This window comes from Salmo salar, chromosome 29, assembly GCF_965601325.2.
Source record: "Salmo salar chromosome 29, fSalSal1, whole genome shotgun sequence".
NCBI classification, from domain to species: domain Eukaryota; kingdom Metazoa; phylum Chordata; class Actinopteri; order Salmoniformes; family Salmonidae; genus Salmo; species Salmo salar.
In genome coordinates this window covers 34,293,281-34,311,223 of record NC_138319.1, presented here as the reverse complement: position 1 = coordinate 34,311,223, position 17,943 = coordinate 34,293,281, and the positions used below count along the sequence as shown (strand labels likewise).

The 17,943-nt window shown below is 42.7% G+C and overlaps 1 protein-coding gene across 2 annotated transcripts; it reads left to right on the top strand.

Annotated features, from left to right (window-relative positions):
- The first annotated feature begins 1,121 nt into the window (after window positions 1–1,121).
- LOC106590621 (suppressor of cytokine signaling 6) lies at window positions 1,122–9,581 on the top strand. 2 transcript variants are annotated; one of them, XM_014181749.3, is made up of 3 exons: window positions 1,124–1,536; window positions 3,137–3,196; window positions 3,495–9,581. In XM_014181749.3, the coding sequence occupies exon 3, from the start codon at window positions 3,518–3,520 to the stop codon at window positions 5,282–5,284; it is 1,767 nt and encodes a 588-aa protein (XP_014037224.1). In that variant the 5' UTR covers window positions 1,124–1,536; window positions 3,137–3,196; window positions 3,495–3,517; the 3' UTR covers window positions 5,285–9,581. The 2 variants fall into 2 exon arrangements, with proteins under 2 accessions (XP_014037225.1, XP_014037224.1); XM_014181750.3 differs by lacking the exon at window positions 3,137–3,196 and having other exon boundaries at window positions 1,122–1,536.
- The last annotated feature ends 8,362 nt before the right edge of the window (window positions 9,582–17,943 follow it).

Below are 17,943 nucleotides of genomic sequence, written 5' to 3'. Positions count from 1 at the left end.
ATTTAATCTCTCATCAAATTATGATAGTCTATTGAAATCTTCAGAATTCATTTGATACAAAATAATACCTTTTAACCCAGTTATAATATAAATTTACAAAAACTGCTTGATTTCGCTCAAATAAATGTAACACCACTTTTTTGCTAATAGCAACGTTTACTCATTCTGCCAGGGAGTAAATAGCCCATCACTAGAGAAACACTTTGTTTGTCAGGTCTAATTTGACATGTCAAACCATGGCACTCTGGTTCGCTACTGGCGGTGTCCGTGGTGCTTGTGCCCTATGAAACCGCATAAACTCTCCCTGTCCTACCCAACACACACGCATGTACACGCGCACACACACACACACCCACACAAACACCACCTCCCTCTCTGCCCATATCAAGTTTAGGCAGCTTGATCAGCCCTAATAGGGTTCAGTAATTACTGTGTTTGCATAGGGCCTGTCTGCACCTCTAAGCAAGTCTGCCATGGTATGCCTTGTATGAGCTTGACAGTTTAACAGCCAGACAAAATATAATAATGACCAACAGTGTATGGCCCAAATTAGACCAGCAGCAGTAAACACAATTAGAGCCACTTTAAAACAAAACTGACACTAATTAGTCCACTAATTAGATCAAGTTTGAGCTGGTAGCTCTGATATGAGGTAACTTAGAAAAACAGTTTGGAAAAATTGGACAGCCCAATATGATATGTTTCAGAATACAAATTAGGATGCGCTTACTTGCATAATTCTCTAAGTAACACTGCTTTGGGGAAAAGCAATAGAGTCAATTTTGCGGGTGACAGAAAATGGACTCATAATATTGGCATGGAAAATATTATTACTAGTTGTAACATCCTTCAGGGCTTGGCATTTGAATGGGCGTAGGATGTGCATTCTGAGAGCCAAACAGAATGGTATGGTGAGCACAACAGGTAATAGAACCCAAACAGTCAACCATAATTTAAAAAAAAATACTATTTGACATGTTCATTGCTTTCTTTTCCCCAGTGTGTGTGTGTGTTCTTTATTCATTGGTCTGGGGCATGTGTAGGCCAATAGAATAACATTATTTGTATTACACACACACCATTCTGTGACCCATTCTCCAGCTATGTCTGGAAGGAATTTCAGAAATGGTTTCATACATCAGCAGCCTGGAGGCTGGATGTGATTCGCTGTATTTATCAGCTTGCTCTCTCCCACAATTCAACAGGCACCAGAAGGAGAGAAGAAGAGGGCGACAGAAAGTATTTAAATAAATAGATTGTTGTTGAAGTATTACAATACAACATAAATAACCATAGCTAAAACGGGGAACTATTGCAACACACTTTGGTTTAATTTTTTTTGTAGCTAGCGAGATACAGTTGCTTTCACGAAATGTGTTCGACTGCTAAGCTAGCCGACTGGCTAAACTAAGTAGCTAGCAAGTTAGCTCAGCTCGGTTCCGGCCTAAAATAGCTAACGTTAGCTCCATTTTCAGATTTCGGGAAAACCACAATTCAAGTGTACATTACCACGTATGCAGATGTTCATCTAACGAAGTAAGTACCCAAATATACATTATTACAGATCGTTTAATAAACTCATAGCTAATGAATGTAGCTAGGCAGCCAAGTTAGCTAGCTATAGTAACGTTATTTGGCTAGGTGAGCTAACTTGGTTGACCAGACAGCTAAATGCAGTATTACGTGTCAACACAATATTAACATTTGTCAACTACATTGATATTCAGCTGTCAAGGTGAAACTGACGTCGTATTTGGGATACCTAACTATGATTCATTTAGACCGTTCATGTTACAGTTCTCTTAAAGTTTTAACAATGTAAACATGGCTAGTTAGCTAGATGGCTAGCAGAACTAAAGACTGTGGTAGGCCCAGATGGCTAACTAGCTATTAGCTTCGTAGCTAACGAATTAGCTAACATTGTTAATTTGGCAGCTGGCACAGACAAGACCATGCAGTTTAGCGCCACGGCCAACTTGGCAAATTATTTAATAACAATACAAGGAAACTGAACAAAAATGCAACAATTTCAAATCTTTTGCTGATTTACAGTTTGAGGAAATCAGTCAATTAAAATAAATGCATTAGGCCCTAGTCTATGGATTTCACATGACTGGGAATACAGATATGCATGAGTTGGTCAGACACCTTAAAAAAAACAGCTGACCTTAGGATCGTCACCGTATTTCTGTGCATTGAAATTGCCTTCTATAAAATGTAATTGTGTTCGTTGTCCGTAATTTATGCCTGCCCATACCATAACCCCACCACCACCATGGGGCACTCTGTTCACAACTTTGACATCAGCAAACTGCTCGCCCACACGACAATACACGTGGTTGTGAGGCCGGTTGGACATACTGCCAAATTCTCTAAAATGAAGTTGGAGGCAGTTTATGGTAAAGAAATGAACACTCAATTCTCTGGCAACAGCTCTGTTGGACATTCCTGCAGTCAGCATGCCAATTGCACGCTCCCTCAACTTGAGACGTCTATGAACTCTGCATATTTTAGAGATGCCTTGGACAAGGGGCACCATGTAATGATCATGCTGTTTAATCAGCGTCCTGATATGCCACACCTGTCAGGTGGACGGATTATCTTGGCAAAGGACAAATGCTCACTAACAGAAATGTAAACAAAGATGTGCACGACATTTGAGGGAAATAAGCTTTTTGTGCATCTGGAACATTTCTGGGATCTCTTATTTCAGCTCATGAGACATGGGACCAGCACTTAACATGCAACTACTGTATGTGTTGTCAAAACATGACCTTTTTGAGGTTAGAAACGCAATCAATAAACTAGCTGACTTTTTAGCAATGATGAGGGCCTACGCTACCTAGCTACCGTTACCTAGCTACGGGCATTCATTCTGTTCATATTTTAGCTGGCTAGCTAACAACACCATTTCATTTTGAAACAGTCTGTAAATAATATTTAGCCAACAATAGCTTTATGAACACTGTAAAAGGGACGTGTGAAGACACCAGGTGAACGATTGCTGAATCATTTTCTGCTATGTCACTATGGTTGGTGACATTCATAGTTTTACCTACAAAACAAATGTAGGTCTATTTTAAATCCCCACAATATTGCTATCAGATTCAACATGATCACATTTTTTTATTTCTAGACCAAGGGAAAGCTGATGGAACGTTAGTCCAACTGAGTCACCAATTCTAGTCATGCAATGGTGAGTAATCACTTTGTGCACTGATAATAAAAGGTTCAGCTTATCAGTAAACATCAGGGTGTGTCTTGAAACGTCTGTAGAGGTGTGCATGTGTTGTACCAGGATTATCTGCATTGAATGAGGGTATTGATTACTAATATAATGTAGGTAGAGGAACTGTAGGCCTAATGTTGGCCCATCCAAGAATTATAGAAACACATTATTTGGTATGAGAAACACTTAAATTACTGTATTATGAAGAAAAAAATAAAGTGGAACTGTAGTGATTTAAAAAAAAATATGATTTGTGTTTTCTAAGGGGATGAGCGCTCTGCAGTGTATATGACCAGCTGTCTCCAGCCTGATGGGAGGACTCTGTGGATAGCAGCACCGTCTTCAGGACTCCAGGAGGAGAGTAGCCGCCCCTGCCAAGGAGGGCCGTTCAGAATGAAGAAAATCAGCCTTAAGACCATCCGCAAGTCCCTCAACATCAAGGTCAAGGAGGAAGGAGGGGGGGACTTTGTCATGCTCCAGCAGCCCTCGCTAGCGGCTGACTTCTCCAAGGAGGACTCGCTCTTTGGGGGCTGCTACACTAAAGATCTTGCGGGCTGCAACCTGGGAATTGGTGATGTGGGAGAGGAGAAGGCGGGACACAACAAGGGCCGGTCTAAGAGCGAGAGCCTGATGGGTTCTCTGAAGAGGAGGCTGTCGGCCAAGCAGAAGGCCAAGGTCAAAGGTGGCTCATTAGCCATGGGGTCGGCTGACGATGATGACACCTTCTCCTCCTCCTCGGTCCCAATCAGCTTCAACGAGGTCAAGGCCCAGCGTCCGTTACGATCAGCGTCGCTCCGTAGCCACCATTACAGCCCATCTCCCTGGCCCCTGCGGCCTGTCGCTTCAGATGAGGCCTGCATCAAAATGGAGGTGAAGGTTAAAGCCATGGTCCATTCCCCCAGCCCAAACCTGAATGGCGTGCGGAAGGAGTTCCACCACCATGACTTTCAGATGGAGAACATCTTCCAGGAGCAGGCCGAGTCCCTGAAGAACCTCCAGCAGCCGCAGAACGGAGACTTGAACATTGACAAACACGTGCCTGTAGTCCTGGGCCTCACGCCGCAGGACTACATCCAGTACACCATGCCTTTAGATGAGGGAATGTACCCAGAGGGGTCCCACTCTGTCTCTCACTCCTTCTGCCTGGACAGGTCCTCGCCCATGGAGGTGGTGACGGAGGTGGACAGTAGCTCCCTCCACGCCGACCACCAGAGTCAGGAGGACCAGGATCTGGTGAGTCTGAACCGGAACCTTCCAGCGGACCTCTTCATGGAGTCACAATCGGTGAACGGCCTCTTCATCGGCTCTAACGGTGTGATGCTCCATAGCTGCAGGGACAGGGTCAACGCTCAACAACACCCCGCTCCTCCCCAGCGCTCCCCTCTCCTGCCCGCTCTACCCAGCAACAACATCCCCAGGACTTACTCCAGGTTCGGCGGGGCAGACGGCCACATGGCGGCCCGGGTGAGGCAACATCTGAACTTTGACCTTGACTCTGCTCCGGGGGTGAGTCGGCTGTATGACTCAGTCCGGAGCAGTGGACCAATGGTGGTAACCAGCCTGACTGAGGAGCTGAAGAAGCTAGCCAGGCAGGGTTGGTACTGGGGACCTATCACACGCTGGGAGGCCGAGGAGAAGCTGGTCAACCTGCCTGACGGCTCGTTTCTGGTCAGGGACAGCTCGGACGACAGGTACCTCCTCAGCCTGAGTTTCCGCTCCCAGACCAAGACCCTCCACACCCGCATTGAACACTCCAACGGACGCTTCAGCTTCTATGAGCAGCCTGATGTGGAGGGACACACGTCCATGGTGGACCTGATAGAATTCTCCGTCAAAGACTCTGAGAACGGAGCCTTCTGTTATTCTAGATCTCGCTTACCTGGGTCCGCCACATACCCCGTCAGGCTGACCAATCCCGTGTCTCGGTTTATGCACGTGCGCTCCCTGCAGTACCTGTGTCGGTTTGTGATCAGACAGTATACCAGGATTGACCTAATTCAGAACCTGCCTTTGCCCAACAAGATGAAAGACTACCTGCAAGAGAAGCACTACTGACTCGGTTGACACAGACGTGAGATGGGACAGACGACGTTAGCAACTTGCACTTTTGTGTTCAGTTTAAGAGATTCAACAAAGGTTTACAGACATTCGTAGTTTGGAGACGATCGATTGGGTTCCATTGGCTCTTTGTTTGTGTCCAGGGATGTCTGAAATGGAACCCTATTCTGTATGTAGTGCACTACTTTTCCCCAGAGCACTCGCTTAAAGTAGTGCACTGTATAGGGTGTCATTTCAGATTACTCCTTGGTTATTTTTGTTAGTGTCCAGTCCTCCATTTCTCAGTTATGGTTAAGTCATTGTGGCCACGCCTCCAGAGTGACATCATAGAATCTGTCAGGAAGTGTGCAGCGTGACTAAGTTACAGCTAACAACATTTATCAGCAGTGAGATCTAAAGATCAATATTTCTCTCCCCAGTTGCTGTAGAAAACTGTAAACGCTAGAATGGCAAGTTCAGCCTTCTGAATAATGTCAATATTTTGCCTTCTGACTGAAATTTACAGATTAAAAAATATACATTTCATTTAATTCACTGCAGCCTTTTAAGATGTCAAATCCAAGCCAGCTTTTAAGTGAAACCGTAATGAAATGCATATCCAGTCAGATTTGTTTTATGCTTCATTTGGCAATTTATTTGAAAGATCTCCAACAACTCTAAACGCAATGGGGCGGATCTTTTGACAAACAATTTTTTTTATTTACATTTTTTTGCATAAACAAGTTTATCCTCTTAATTTCTGAGTTCTTAAACAGGGTTAATTCAACCTTATTTGTCATCCATCAAGTTGGTTAATGACAACTGCTAATAAGAAGTGTAAGCTGTATGTGGGTGCATGTAGACAACTTTCTCTCTCCCACTATAATGGTACTATTAGGAAAGATACAGGATGGTTTCTGTGTCGCCATGCACTTCAACTTAATAAGCATGCATCAATATCATCGCTTTTTAAAGGCAAATATCAGTAAGTAATTAACCTGAAGATAAACATTTAACTGCTTCTCTATTAGGAGTGTCAGAAAAGGCTGCCCTAGGACCAATTTAAGTGCCATGTTCAGTGCAGTATGCTTAGCTCTGTGTGCATGAAGGGTGTTTGAACGGTCAGACGCTGTAGAAACTTGGGCCTACTCAGTACACGGGACAGGAGTATCGACTGTAAAAAGGGAGTCACATTTTCATTTCTACAGCAACATTTATCACTAAACACATTTTAAGGAAACCTTGTGAGAAGGAATCTCAAAAATGGGGCTGCTTAGGTCGAGGCATTTGAGGGGGGGGGAAGCCAGAATAGATGAATATTGGAGCCCCTTCCTCATATTTGGGAGGTCGCAAGGAGAGTGGGAGAGGAGATGTACATGACAGAATTCCCTCCCAGTGCAGTAATGTCCTGCTCCATGGAGAATGAGATTGAGGCTTTTGTGGGAAGTTTGCCCAATGACTTGCATGAGTGATGTCATACTCTCGACTTCATGGCAGTTTTCCAGTTTGACAATTTTAAAATGGATCCACTGTCATGCTTATTGTCAATGTTAACCTACATATTCACAGTCTGGCTGGGCTGTTTGTATCAGAACAAAAGGGAGAAAATAATACTCGGTATGCTATGCAAGTGATTTCTAAACAGATACTTTGACAAGGAATCAAAGTTTTACGTATGTTAAAAGGATCTCTGACTACTTTGGTAGGCTGGTAGATATGTATAGTCTAGACCTAGGTAGTAATGATCTGTTGGTATCTAAGGTGGTTACCATGACACCCGGATAGCAGAGGGTAGATAAGATCAGACGTTGTCCGCACGTTTCAAAAGTGTTGCATAAAGATTTGTTGGCATTTTATTGCTTTGAAATGTATAAGAATGAAGGATGTAGGTAATGTTGTCAGTCTGGTGTAGAAGGATTGTTCTACTCAGTTATATCACCATCACCAGCTGGGTGTTCTGTGTGCAACGGAGTTTTGAATATTTGTTTTATTTCCTGTGACTTGTGACATTCAGCTGTCATTTTGGGGACTAGTAGGGTGTTTGTTCCAGGTTATACCAGGGAAATGGCTGTGTGAGAGGATATACCAAGGGAATGGCTGTATGCATGTTTTAGCAAGGTAAAATATTTTGCTTCATATAAGACAAAAATCTCCACTTACTTGAAGATAAAGCCACATTTCTGGGCACGGTTCTTCACTGTACTGTTGACTGGTAAATCTCCATTGTTTCCCCTTACTAATATTGTCCCTGGAATAACAGCATTAAAACATGTCACAACACACAGTCCAACATATGATTTCTCCAGAGCACACACAGGTGGGGTACCTGTTAATGAAATGAACTGAATTTTGTTATGTCTATGGGATACAAAGGGTAAGACACCAGTGTCATATCTAAGACTGTTGCTAGGTTATCAAGGACCAACGATGACTAGAATGTGGAACATTGAATTGAAGAAAACAAATGTGAAATGAAAATGTTTAATTGTTTGACGAATGTACGCTTAGTTGTATTTTATTATTTTATTCAGGGTCCGCACAAAGTGCTTGAGGTGCTTAAAGTAATTGAATTTGACACTCTGAAATTCAAGTACTGGAATACCTTGAAAATCGGACAATTTCTCCAGTTGGTACATGAAAAGTACTTGATCAAATATGTTTAAGAAAAATATTGCAAAAAATTGTATTGGTCTTGCATATTAAATTCCAGGCAGACTACAGAGTGTTATTTCTTCACGTTTGGCGCTCTGGCTGCCAGGCGACCACAGAACTGACTGATTATGCGCCACCAAACGTCACGTCGATAGCTAAAACGCTGGTCAAATGTAGATTAAATCCTGCCTTTTGTGCATATGGAACATTTCTGGGTTCTTTTGTTTGAGCTCATGAAATATAGGACCAACACCTTACATGTTGGGTTATATATTTTTGATCAGTGTAGTTTACCCACCTTTAAAAAAAAAAAAAAAAAAGTTTATCACTACATCACTGGACCCAATCAAGCCACACCGTGTAAGGTGCAAACAATGCGTCAGACTTTGACATGGCGAGCATGGGTGAATCGAGCTTTTTTTTTTTTACCAACCGCCTCATTCACGCATCGCCAGTGAAATTACGCTTTATTAAGCCTCAGCCGTGCTCCTGCCGTTCTGCTGGCCATTCAGGTGCCGTTTTCCTCACACAGCCCACCCAGCCTTCTCCCGACCCGCGACTCTAGAGCTGCCATTCGGGAAAAAATATGCTTTGGCGTAGCTATTAAGTAGTAGATGCCCAATAAAAACACAGTAGTCCTAAAGCTGGAATCGTGTCGTAATGTGAATAGGAAATGCGTTCACCATAAGGAAATGCCCAAAACTCTGCTCATCACTACACAAATTACAACATCAGTACTGACTTACCGTTCATGTATGTAATAAATAAGTAGAGAAATAATTTATTATTGAGTAGAATTTGTAAGGTACTGGTGAAATAATAAGTTGTTTTTTTCCATGAGGTTGTGGTGATATACTGCCATCTGGTGGTGACTAGAAGCAATTGCATAAAAGGAACTATTACAAATTGATGGCCCTTGAAAAAAATATTGGTGCTTGAAAAAGTACTTAGGTCCTTGATTTTGACTTACCACTGTCTGTATGAACCCTGATGTATTGTGTGGCAGAGCCAGACAAAGAGATCCCCAATTGGCTAAACACTCACTGAGACGTTATTATGATACTTCAGTAGCCCGTGACTTGTTTTGTTCATTATCACTCTGAGTCATTGCCTTATGTGTGAGTTTTAGGGGTTGACGCTTGTTCAAACTACTAAAGCATTTTTGAATTCATAAGTTGTTTAGTAGTTGGCGAACAAGCTTCACCCATTTTATATTGTTTGTTTGTTTGCGCATCTCTGCAAATGAAGGTGATTGTTTACAATGATTTGGTAAATACCTGTTTTTATCCACATCTTGTTTATCCTCGCTCCTATCATGGACATCTTTGGTACAATTTAAAAACATTTTTTTTGTGTGTTTTACACATTTGTGTTACTTCATGAACATGATATTGCCTTGTATTAAACTATGGGGAAAGAGAATGTCGCCATTTTGAAATATGTACACACAATGACTTGTTATCTTGGGAGAACAAAGTAGATTTGTAAACAGTTTTAGTCAATGTAAATATCATTAGTAGCTATTAGTAAGTCCTTATTAGGAAAAAAACAACTTCAGTTTACATTTTCTTTTCTTTTGAAAAATAAACGATAGTGATTTATTGCACACTTTTGGATACAGTTGAAGTTTTTGTATAAATTATAAATAAAAACTATATTCCGAGTCTGTGGTAATACATTTTTTTTTTCTATTTGTTTGCAATGTTTTAGAGGAAACACCAGAGCAACCAACGGTCCAGTGTACTTTAAAATCAGCGGCTTGTTCTACTTTGTCGCCTCTGACCACAGAACATTGGCTGTCCAGTTTCAGTTAATTTCCCAACGATTCTACATGTTGAGCAGGTGGCCACCAGCTGCGTTCAGCCGTTGGTCTTTCATTTAGCAGATGCTTTTATCCAGAGTGACGTACAGGACCAATTAGGATTTAGTGCCTTGTTCAAGAATACATTGACAGCTTTTTCACCTAGTCGGCTCATGGATTCAAACCAGCAACCTTTTGGTTCCTGGCCCAAAGCTCTTAACCGCGAGGCACCCAGCCACCATCTGTATTCACACAGGCAGCCCAATTCTGATCCCCCCCCCCCCCCCCCACACTAATTGGTCTTTTTACCAATCAGATCAGCTCTGAAAAATATCTGATGTGAAAAGGTCTGACGTGATTGGTCAATATACCAGTGGAAAACAAATATAAAAATGGGGCTGCCTGTGTGAAGATCAGCCTAATTCTCGTATAGTATTGACTGAAGGGCCAAAGAAAGACTTCTCGTTCTATAATAAATTAAAACAAAGAAGCTCCTTCCTCCTTTTCTGACAGTACTTTCTCAAACACTCAAATTACCACTCTTTTACTTGTCAATCATCTGTGTGTTTGAAGTACAAATTGAGCTGTTTGGGGAGAAGTCTGCGCTTTCCACACATACATGATCTAAGACTTCTGTTGTGATGCACTGGATGACTTCTGGGTCATGTTCAGTCGGTATGAAACGGGAGAGAACTTTCTCAGGCCGTTGCCTGAACTTTGTTTCCCCGTTTTATTCCTACTGATCAGAGTAGTGGTGGCATTTTGCCCCGGTGGACACATTCGGTCCTCACCGAGGTCCTGCGGGCTGTACTGCCTTGCCGTTCTGTGAAAATGTGCTGTTTTTGATTGATTTAGAAATACAATCTAAAACTGTGGACTTAATTTTGTTCTCAAAAGCTGCAAAATAAATAGTCCCCTTTCCAGAAGGGTGGGACCAGTGTAGTGGCTGTGGGAGTTCAAGGAGTAGGAAGTGTATAGGAGTAGGGGAAAGAGGGAGTTGGAAGGCAGAAGATGACAGGAGGGAGCCATCCTGGAGGAGTGATGAGTAGGAGATCAGTTCTTACACAGTCTGCATGGTGATGAGGAGGTGGGGGGGTTATGGTGTCAGGTTTGGACCTCAGATCAGCTCTTACACAGTCTGCATGGTGATGAGGAGGTGAAGTATATTTATCTGCAGTCTCTGACGGGCCTCTCCAGGCTTCTGAGGTAAAAGATGCACCAATGTTCTCTCTCTCTCTCTCTCTCTCTCTCTCTCCCCCCCCCGCAATGCTGAGCCTTTAGGATTTATTCATAACACTGGTGGTCACAGTGAGATTCCTCCAGTTGTTCTTCTCTCTCACTCCCTCCCTGTTATCTGTATCCAAAATATTTATTTTTTTTGGAATGAAGTTTAACTTTTATTTTCTGTAAGTGAAGTCGTAGGCATAGAGCTGATGACGTCTCAATGTCACACAGTGTCTGTCTTGCAGTTAGTGATTGTTGTTTCCAGGGGTGTCTGTGTGACATTGATGTGACCTATAGCAGTCAGTATTAGAAATAAGTTCTCAGCCCCAGTTCTGAATACCAATACTTTTACTCACTGTTATTTTGTTTACTCTCCAAAAACACTGATTTGAGTGTAGTGATGGAAGGATGACATTTGCCTGTTACATGTTTCGGCGATTGTTCCAAAAGCACATCTCAGGAAAACAACTCAATAAGACTCTTAGACTATTTTTCCCATTGAATTTAAACTGAACTGAAACCAAGAGAAATGTCCTTCACTGTTCAGCCAAAAACATTCAGTCATAGAAGCAAACCTACATGCTCTCAATCCTTGCTTACGCCATTTCTTTCCTGCACCGATATACCAACCTTTATGACAAAAGGTGCTTGTCTCTGAGCAAATTCCTTCTCTGTATGGTTCTTAGTTAAAGACTGTTTACACCCGAGGAAACATCCATCACCCGCCTGGCTCCTCAGATTGATGAGGAGGCCGGGCCATCTGCCGCGTTGCGTGCCGCACCCATTTGTCACCAGCAAACCGGCATGATGAAGACCGCTCAAATTAGCCAGCCTACATACAGTATACAGTGGCTTCAGAAATACCCCTTGACTTATTCCACATTTCTTTCTTTTACAGCCTGAATTCAAAATGGATTCAATAGATTTTTTTTTTCTCTCACCCATCTACACACTATACCCCATAATGAAAAACTGAAAGCATGTTTTTAGAAATGTTTGTAAATTTACTTAATTATTCACACCCCGAGTCAATACGTGTTAGTCACCTTTGGCTGCAATTACAGCTGTGCATCTTTCTGGGTAAGTCTCTAAGAGCTTTGCACATGTGGATTGTACAATATCTGCCCCTTATTCTTTCAAAATTCTTCAACCTCTGTCAAATTGGTTGTTGATCATTGCTAGACAACCATTTTCAAGGTCTTGCCATAGATTTTCAAGCAGATTTAAGTCAAAACTGTAACTCGGCCACTCCGGAACATTCACTGTCTTCTTGGTAAGTAACTCCAGTGTGGATTTGGTCTTGTCTTTTAGGTTATTGCCCTGCTGGAAGGTGAATTAATCTCCCAGTGTCTGGTGGAAAGCAGACTGAACCAGGTTTTCCTTTAGGATTGTACCTGTGCTTAGCTCCGTTCTGTTTCTTTTTATCCTGAAAAACTCCCCAGTACTTAACGATTACAAGCATACCCATAACATGATGCAGCAATTGATATGCTTGAAAATATGGAGAGTGGTACTCAGTAATGTGTTGTATTGGATTTGCCCCAAACATAACACTTTATATTCAGGACAAAAAGTTAATTGCTTTGCCACATTTTTTGCAGTTTTACTTTAGTGCCTTATTGCAAACAGGATGCATGTTTTGGAATATTTTATTTCTGTACAGACTTCCTTCTTTTCACTCTGTCATTAAATTAAGTATTGTGGAGTAACTACAATGTTATTGATCCATCCTCAGTTTTCTGCTATCACAGCCGTTAAACTCTAACTGTTTATAAAGCATTTTTAGCCTCATGGTGAAATCCCTGAGCGGTTTCCTTCCTCTGCGGCAACTGAATTAGGAAGGATGCCAGTATCTTTGTAGTGACTGGGTGTATTGATCCACTATCCAAAGTGTAATTAATAACTTCACCATGTTCAAAGGGATATATATATATATATATTTTTTACCCATCTACCAATAGGTGCCCTTCTTTGCGAGGCATTGGAAAAGCTCCCTGGTCTTTGAAATTCACTGCTCGACTGAGGGTACTTACAGATAATTGTATATGTGTGGTCATGTTAAGCACAAATCACGTTAAACACTATTATTGCACACAAAGTGAGTCCATGCAAGTTATTTAGTATGTGATTTGTTAAGCAAATTTTCACTGATGATCTTATTTAGGCTTGAGTTATTTCTACTTTGACATTGTGTGTAAGGAAGTGACAAAAATGTATCTCAATTTAATAAATTTCAAATTCAGGCTGTTACACAACAGAATATGGACAAAGGTCAAGGGGTGTGAATACTTTCTTTAAAGGAACATGACAGGGCAGGAGGTGGTGGGTCAGCCTGGTCTGGGCATGATGGAGCTGAAGGATGGAGGGGGATACCTGCTGGCCACAGATGTCTTTCAGCGGCAGGCAGACTGGCATAGTGAAAGTTTCAGCTCTATTGATGCCTGTGATCTCATGCCAGCCAGTCCCGAGACACCACACCACCAGGCTCCTCTACCATCCATAGACACCCCACCTCACCACCAGGCTCCTCTACCATCCATAGACACCACACCACACCACCAGGCTCCTCTTCCATCCATAGACACCCCACCTCACCACCAGGCTCCTCTACCATCGATAGACACTCCACCTCACCACCAGGCTCCTCTACCATCCATAGACACCACACCACCAGGCTCCTCTACCATCCATAGACACCCCACCTCACCACCAGGCTCCTCTACCATCCATAGACACCACACCACCAGGCTCCTCTACCATCCATAGACACCCCACCTCACCACCAGGCTCCTCTACCATCCATAGACACCCCACCACCAAGCTCCTCTACCATCCATAGACACCACACCACCAGGCTCCTCTACCATCCATAGACACCCCACCACACCACCAGGCTCCTCTACCATCCATAGACACCCCACCTCACCACCAGGCTCCTCTACCATCCATAGACACCCCACCTCACCACCAGGCTCCTCTACCATCCATAGACACCCCACCACACCACCAGCCTCCCCTACCATCCATAGACACCCCACCCCACCATCAGGCTCCTCTACCATCCATCATGCGCTAGCGGTGTCTAAACTTCAATTAGCTCCATTAGTTGAAGGGACTGCCTTGGTGACAGGCCTCCTCCTCTGAATGAAAGACTTGTTTGTTATGCTTTACATAAAGATGGTCCTATAGGTGTAGTAAAGTTTTGCTTGCTGTAGTAACAACCGTGTATTTATTATGGATCCCCATTCGTTCCTACCAAGGCAGCAGCTGCTCTAACTGGGGTCCAGCAACATTAAGGCAGTTTATATACAAATAAAAACATTACATTTCACAACACGTTAAGTGTGTGCCCACAGGCCCCTACTCTAAAACCACATATCTACAACACAAAATCCATGTGTACGTGTGTGTGTATAGTGAGTATGTTATCGTATGTGTGTGTATGCATGTCTGTGCCTATGTTTGTGTTGCTTCACAGTCCCCGCGGTTCCATAAGGTGTATTTTTACCTGTTTAAAAAAAAATTCTGATTCTACTGCCTTCATCAGTTACCTGATGTGGAATAGAGTTCCATGTAGTCATGGCTCTATGAAGTACTGTGCGTCTCCCATAGTCTGCTCTGGACTTGGACTGTGAACAGACCTCTGGTAGCATGTCTTGTGGGGTGAGCCTGGCTGTTAGAGCATTGTGCTAGTAGTTTAAACAGACAGCTTGGTGTATTCAACATGTCAATACTTCTCAAAAATACAAGTAGTGATGAAGTCAATTAGGTATGCACCGATATGCCATTTTTGGCTGATACCGATATCCGATATTTTAGCGTCTGTTTAAGCATTCTAATACAGTTAAATAGTTGAAACACACACACACACACACACACACACACACACACACACACACACACCCCCTGACCAAAAAGTTATTTAGTTGATATTTACATATGTCCCCATTAGCAGTAAAACAATCAAAACCTATTTCTTTCACTTACTTTCTGTGCTGTTTCCTTGTTCATTTGTTCAGTCGTTTCATTCTTGTAAGATTTCATCATACAAGTCTAGCAGGGAAGTTTCAGCTCTGTCTGTGGCCTCTCTTCCTCGGTGCGCACTGTCACTGTGTCCGTTTCCATCTTGTCCAGCTGTGTCTAACATTTCACGTAAACACTGTTTCTTGTCTGCATCGAAGTAGCGGTCCTTGTACCTAGCATCGAGCATGGTGGCGACACAGTAAAGAGACTCAGAGAGAATGCCACCGAATCGCTTGTTCACAGCCTCTAGTAGAGTACTTTTCCAAGTTTTAACCCCACGGTCTGTGTGGGCAGTTTTGTTGAGCAGGCGTTTCAATGCCATGATAGAGGGTATCACGTCTACTGCAGACACAGTTGATGAGCTTATTTCTCCAGTCAGTTGTTCGAATGGAGCTAGGAGTGTGTTCATGTTTCAAACATGTTCACAAATACCATTGAAATGGCAGCAGCGGTATGAGAACCAGCACATTCTTGAGCATGCAATACGGCTTTCCTCAGTACGAAATCCTTGTCGACCCACTGTTCTGTCAGACTCAGCATGCTCATGGGGCTGACATCGCCGGTCCAGATGTCAGTCCTGAAGCTAATAGCAGTGACGCCCATAGCAAGTAGCTCATGAATGTGCGTTTCAATAATACTGTGTAACTCCGGTAGGGCTACATCATCTGAAACATAGCGCCTACTTGGTAATGTGTACCGGGGCTCAACCAGTCGGCGAAAGCCAACATCATCCATGACAGAGAATGGTTGATTCTCAAGGCCAATGAATTCCATTATCTTGGCGTTTTAATGGATTTCGCCTTTGAGTTGTCTCGCTGAGATTTTCTTACTCTTTCAAATGACTGCTGGACTTGCTGACCATTCGATCCACACAGCAGACATTGTGGGCTAGGTTAGGAATGCTATGTTGCGCTAGTAGCGCAATATCACTACATCGTATACCTACGTAATATAGGTTTGCACGTCAGCTTTGACATTGGTTTTGAACATCGCGGTTAAATTTGACATCGGGCCGATGTTGGCATTTTTAGCTAATATCGTCCGATTCCGATATGCTTACCGATTTATATCATGCATCCCTAAAGTCAATTTCTACTCTACTTTGAGCCAGGACAAGGTCAATACAATGCTGTCACTGTAATAATTACAGCATTAATATACAGGTATAAGCACACATTAATACAATGCTGTTACTGTAATTACAGCATTAATATACAGGTATAAGCACACATGAATACAATGCTGTTACTGTAATAATTACAGCATTAATATACAGATTTAAGCACACATTAATACAAATCTGTTACTGTAATAATTACAGCATTAATATACAGGTATAAGCACACATTAATACAATGCTGTTACTGTAATAATTACAGCATTAATACACAGATTTAAGCACACATTAATACAAATCTGTTACTGTAATAATTACAGCATTAATACAATGATACTGTAATAATTACAGCATTAATATACAGGTATAAGCACACATTAATACAATGCGGTTACTGTAATAATTACAGTATTAATACACAGGTATAAGTACACATGAATACAATGTTGTTACTGTAATAATTACAGTATTAATACACAGGTATAAGTACACATTAATACAATGCTATTACTGTAATTACAGCATTAATACTCAGGTATAAGCACACATTAATACAATGTTGTTACTGTAATAATTACAGTATTAATACACAGGTATAAGTACACATTAATACAAGGCGGTTACTGTAATTACAGCATTAATACTCAGGTATAAGCACACGGTAATACAATGCTGTTACTGTATTAACTATGTTAGTACAAAGGTATAAGCACACATTAAAATAAAGGGCTACAGACTCATTTGACATTTGGAGTTATGAACATAGTTTAGGTAAGTTTGCATAATGTTTATTTGACTAATCTGCAATGAATGTGAGGTTTCCCCAAATGTCCCCACATTGGTTCATATACTCAGTCATGTCCCAATACCTTTCCATCATTCCAACCTCACCAGTCATCAGGCTGCTAGAGGTTAGGCAAAAAAGTGGTCTTAATTGCAGCCTAGTGGGTAATGTTAACGACCGGTAGCAGCCTCTGTCACCAGGCAGCGGGTAATGTTAACGACCGGTAGCAGCCTCTGTCACCAGGCAGTGGGTAATGTTAACGACCGGTAGCATCCTCTGTCACCAGGCAGTGGGTAATGTTAATGACCGGTAGCAGCCTCTGTCACCAGGCAGCGGGTAATGTTAATGACCGGTAGCAGCCTCTGTCACCAGGCAGCGGGTAATGTTAACGACCGGTAGCTTTCCCTGCCAGATGGCAGCCGCTCCGAGGAGGAAAACACATCTAACACAGTTTGCTGTTTGATCGATCGGTGGTTTCTCTCCCTTTCAGCGATCCGGAGTGGACAACGGGGAAAGTACTACTAAAGTCGTCATGATGGAGAGGACTGTTCACTAAGCACACTGAGCAGTGTACGCAGCACCTGGCATGTGGAAGACATGGATCATCCCTGTAGCTGGTACCCACCGTCCTGTATGTCTCCTCACATACAACATGGGATGAGTTTGCACATGGATAATTTAGCGTGTGTGTGGGTGTGTACCCCTGCCAGTGTAATTTCCATAAGGCCATAGCCAGGGCCAGTGGGAGTCATAAGACAGACATAATTGCACCATTGAAACGCCTGGCATCTGGAACCACCAGGTAGCTCAGAGACTACCCTTCTCTCTCTCCCAGCCTCTTTCTCTCATTCCCCTCTTTCTCCGTCTCTTTCACTCTCTATTCTCACTCCCTCTCTCCCTCCCTCCCTCACTCTGTGACATTGACAGCGTTCTCTCCTCCCATCCCTCTCTCTGTGACATTGACAGCGTTCTCTCTCTCTCCCTCCCTCTCTCTGTGACATTGACAGCATTCTCTCTCTCCCTCCCTCTCTCTGTGACATTGACAGCGTTCTCTCCTCCCATCCCTCACTCAGACG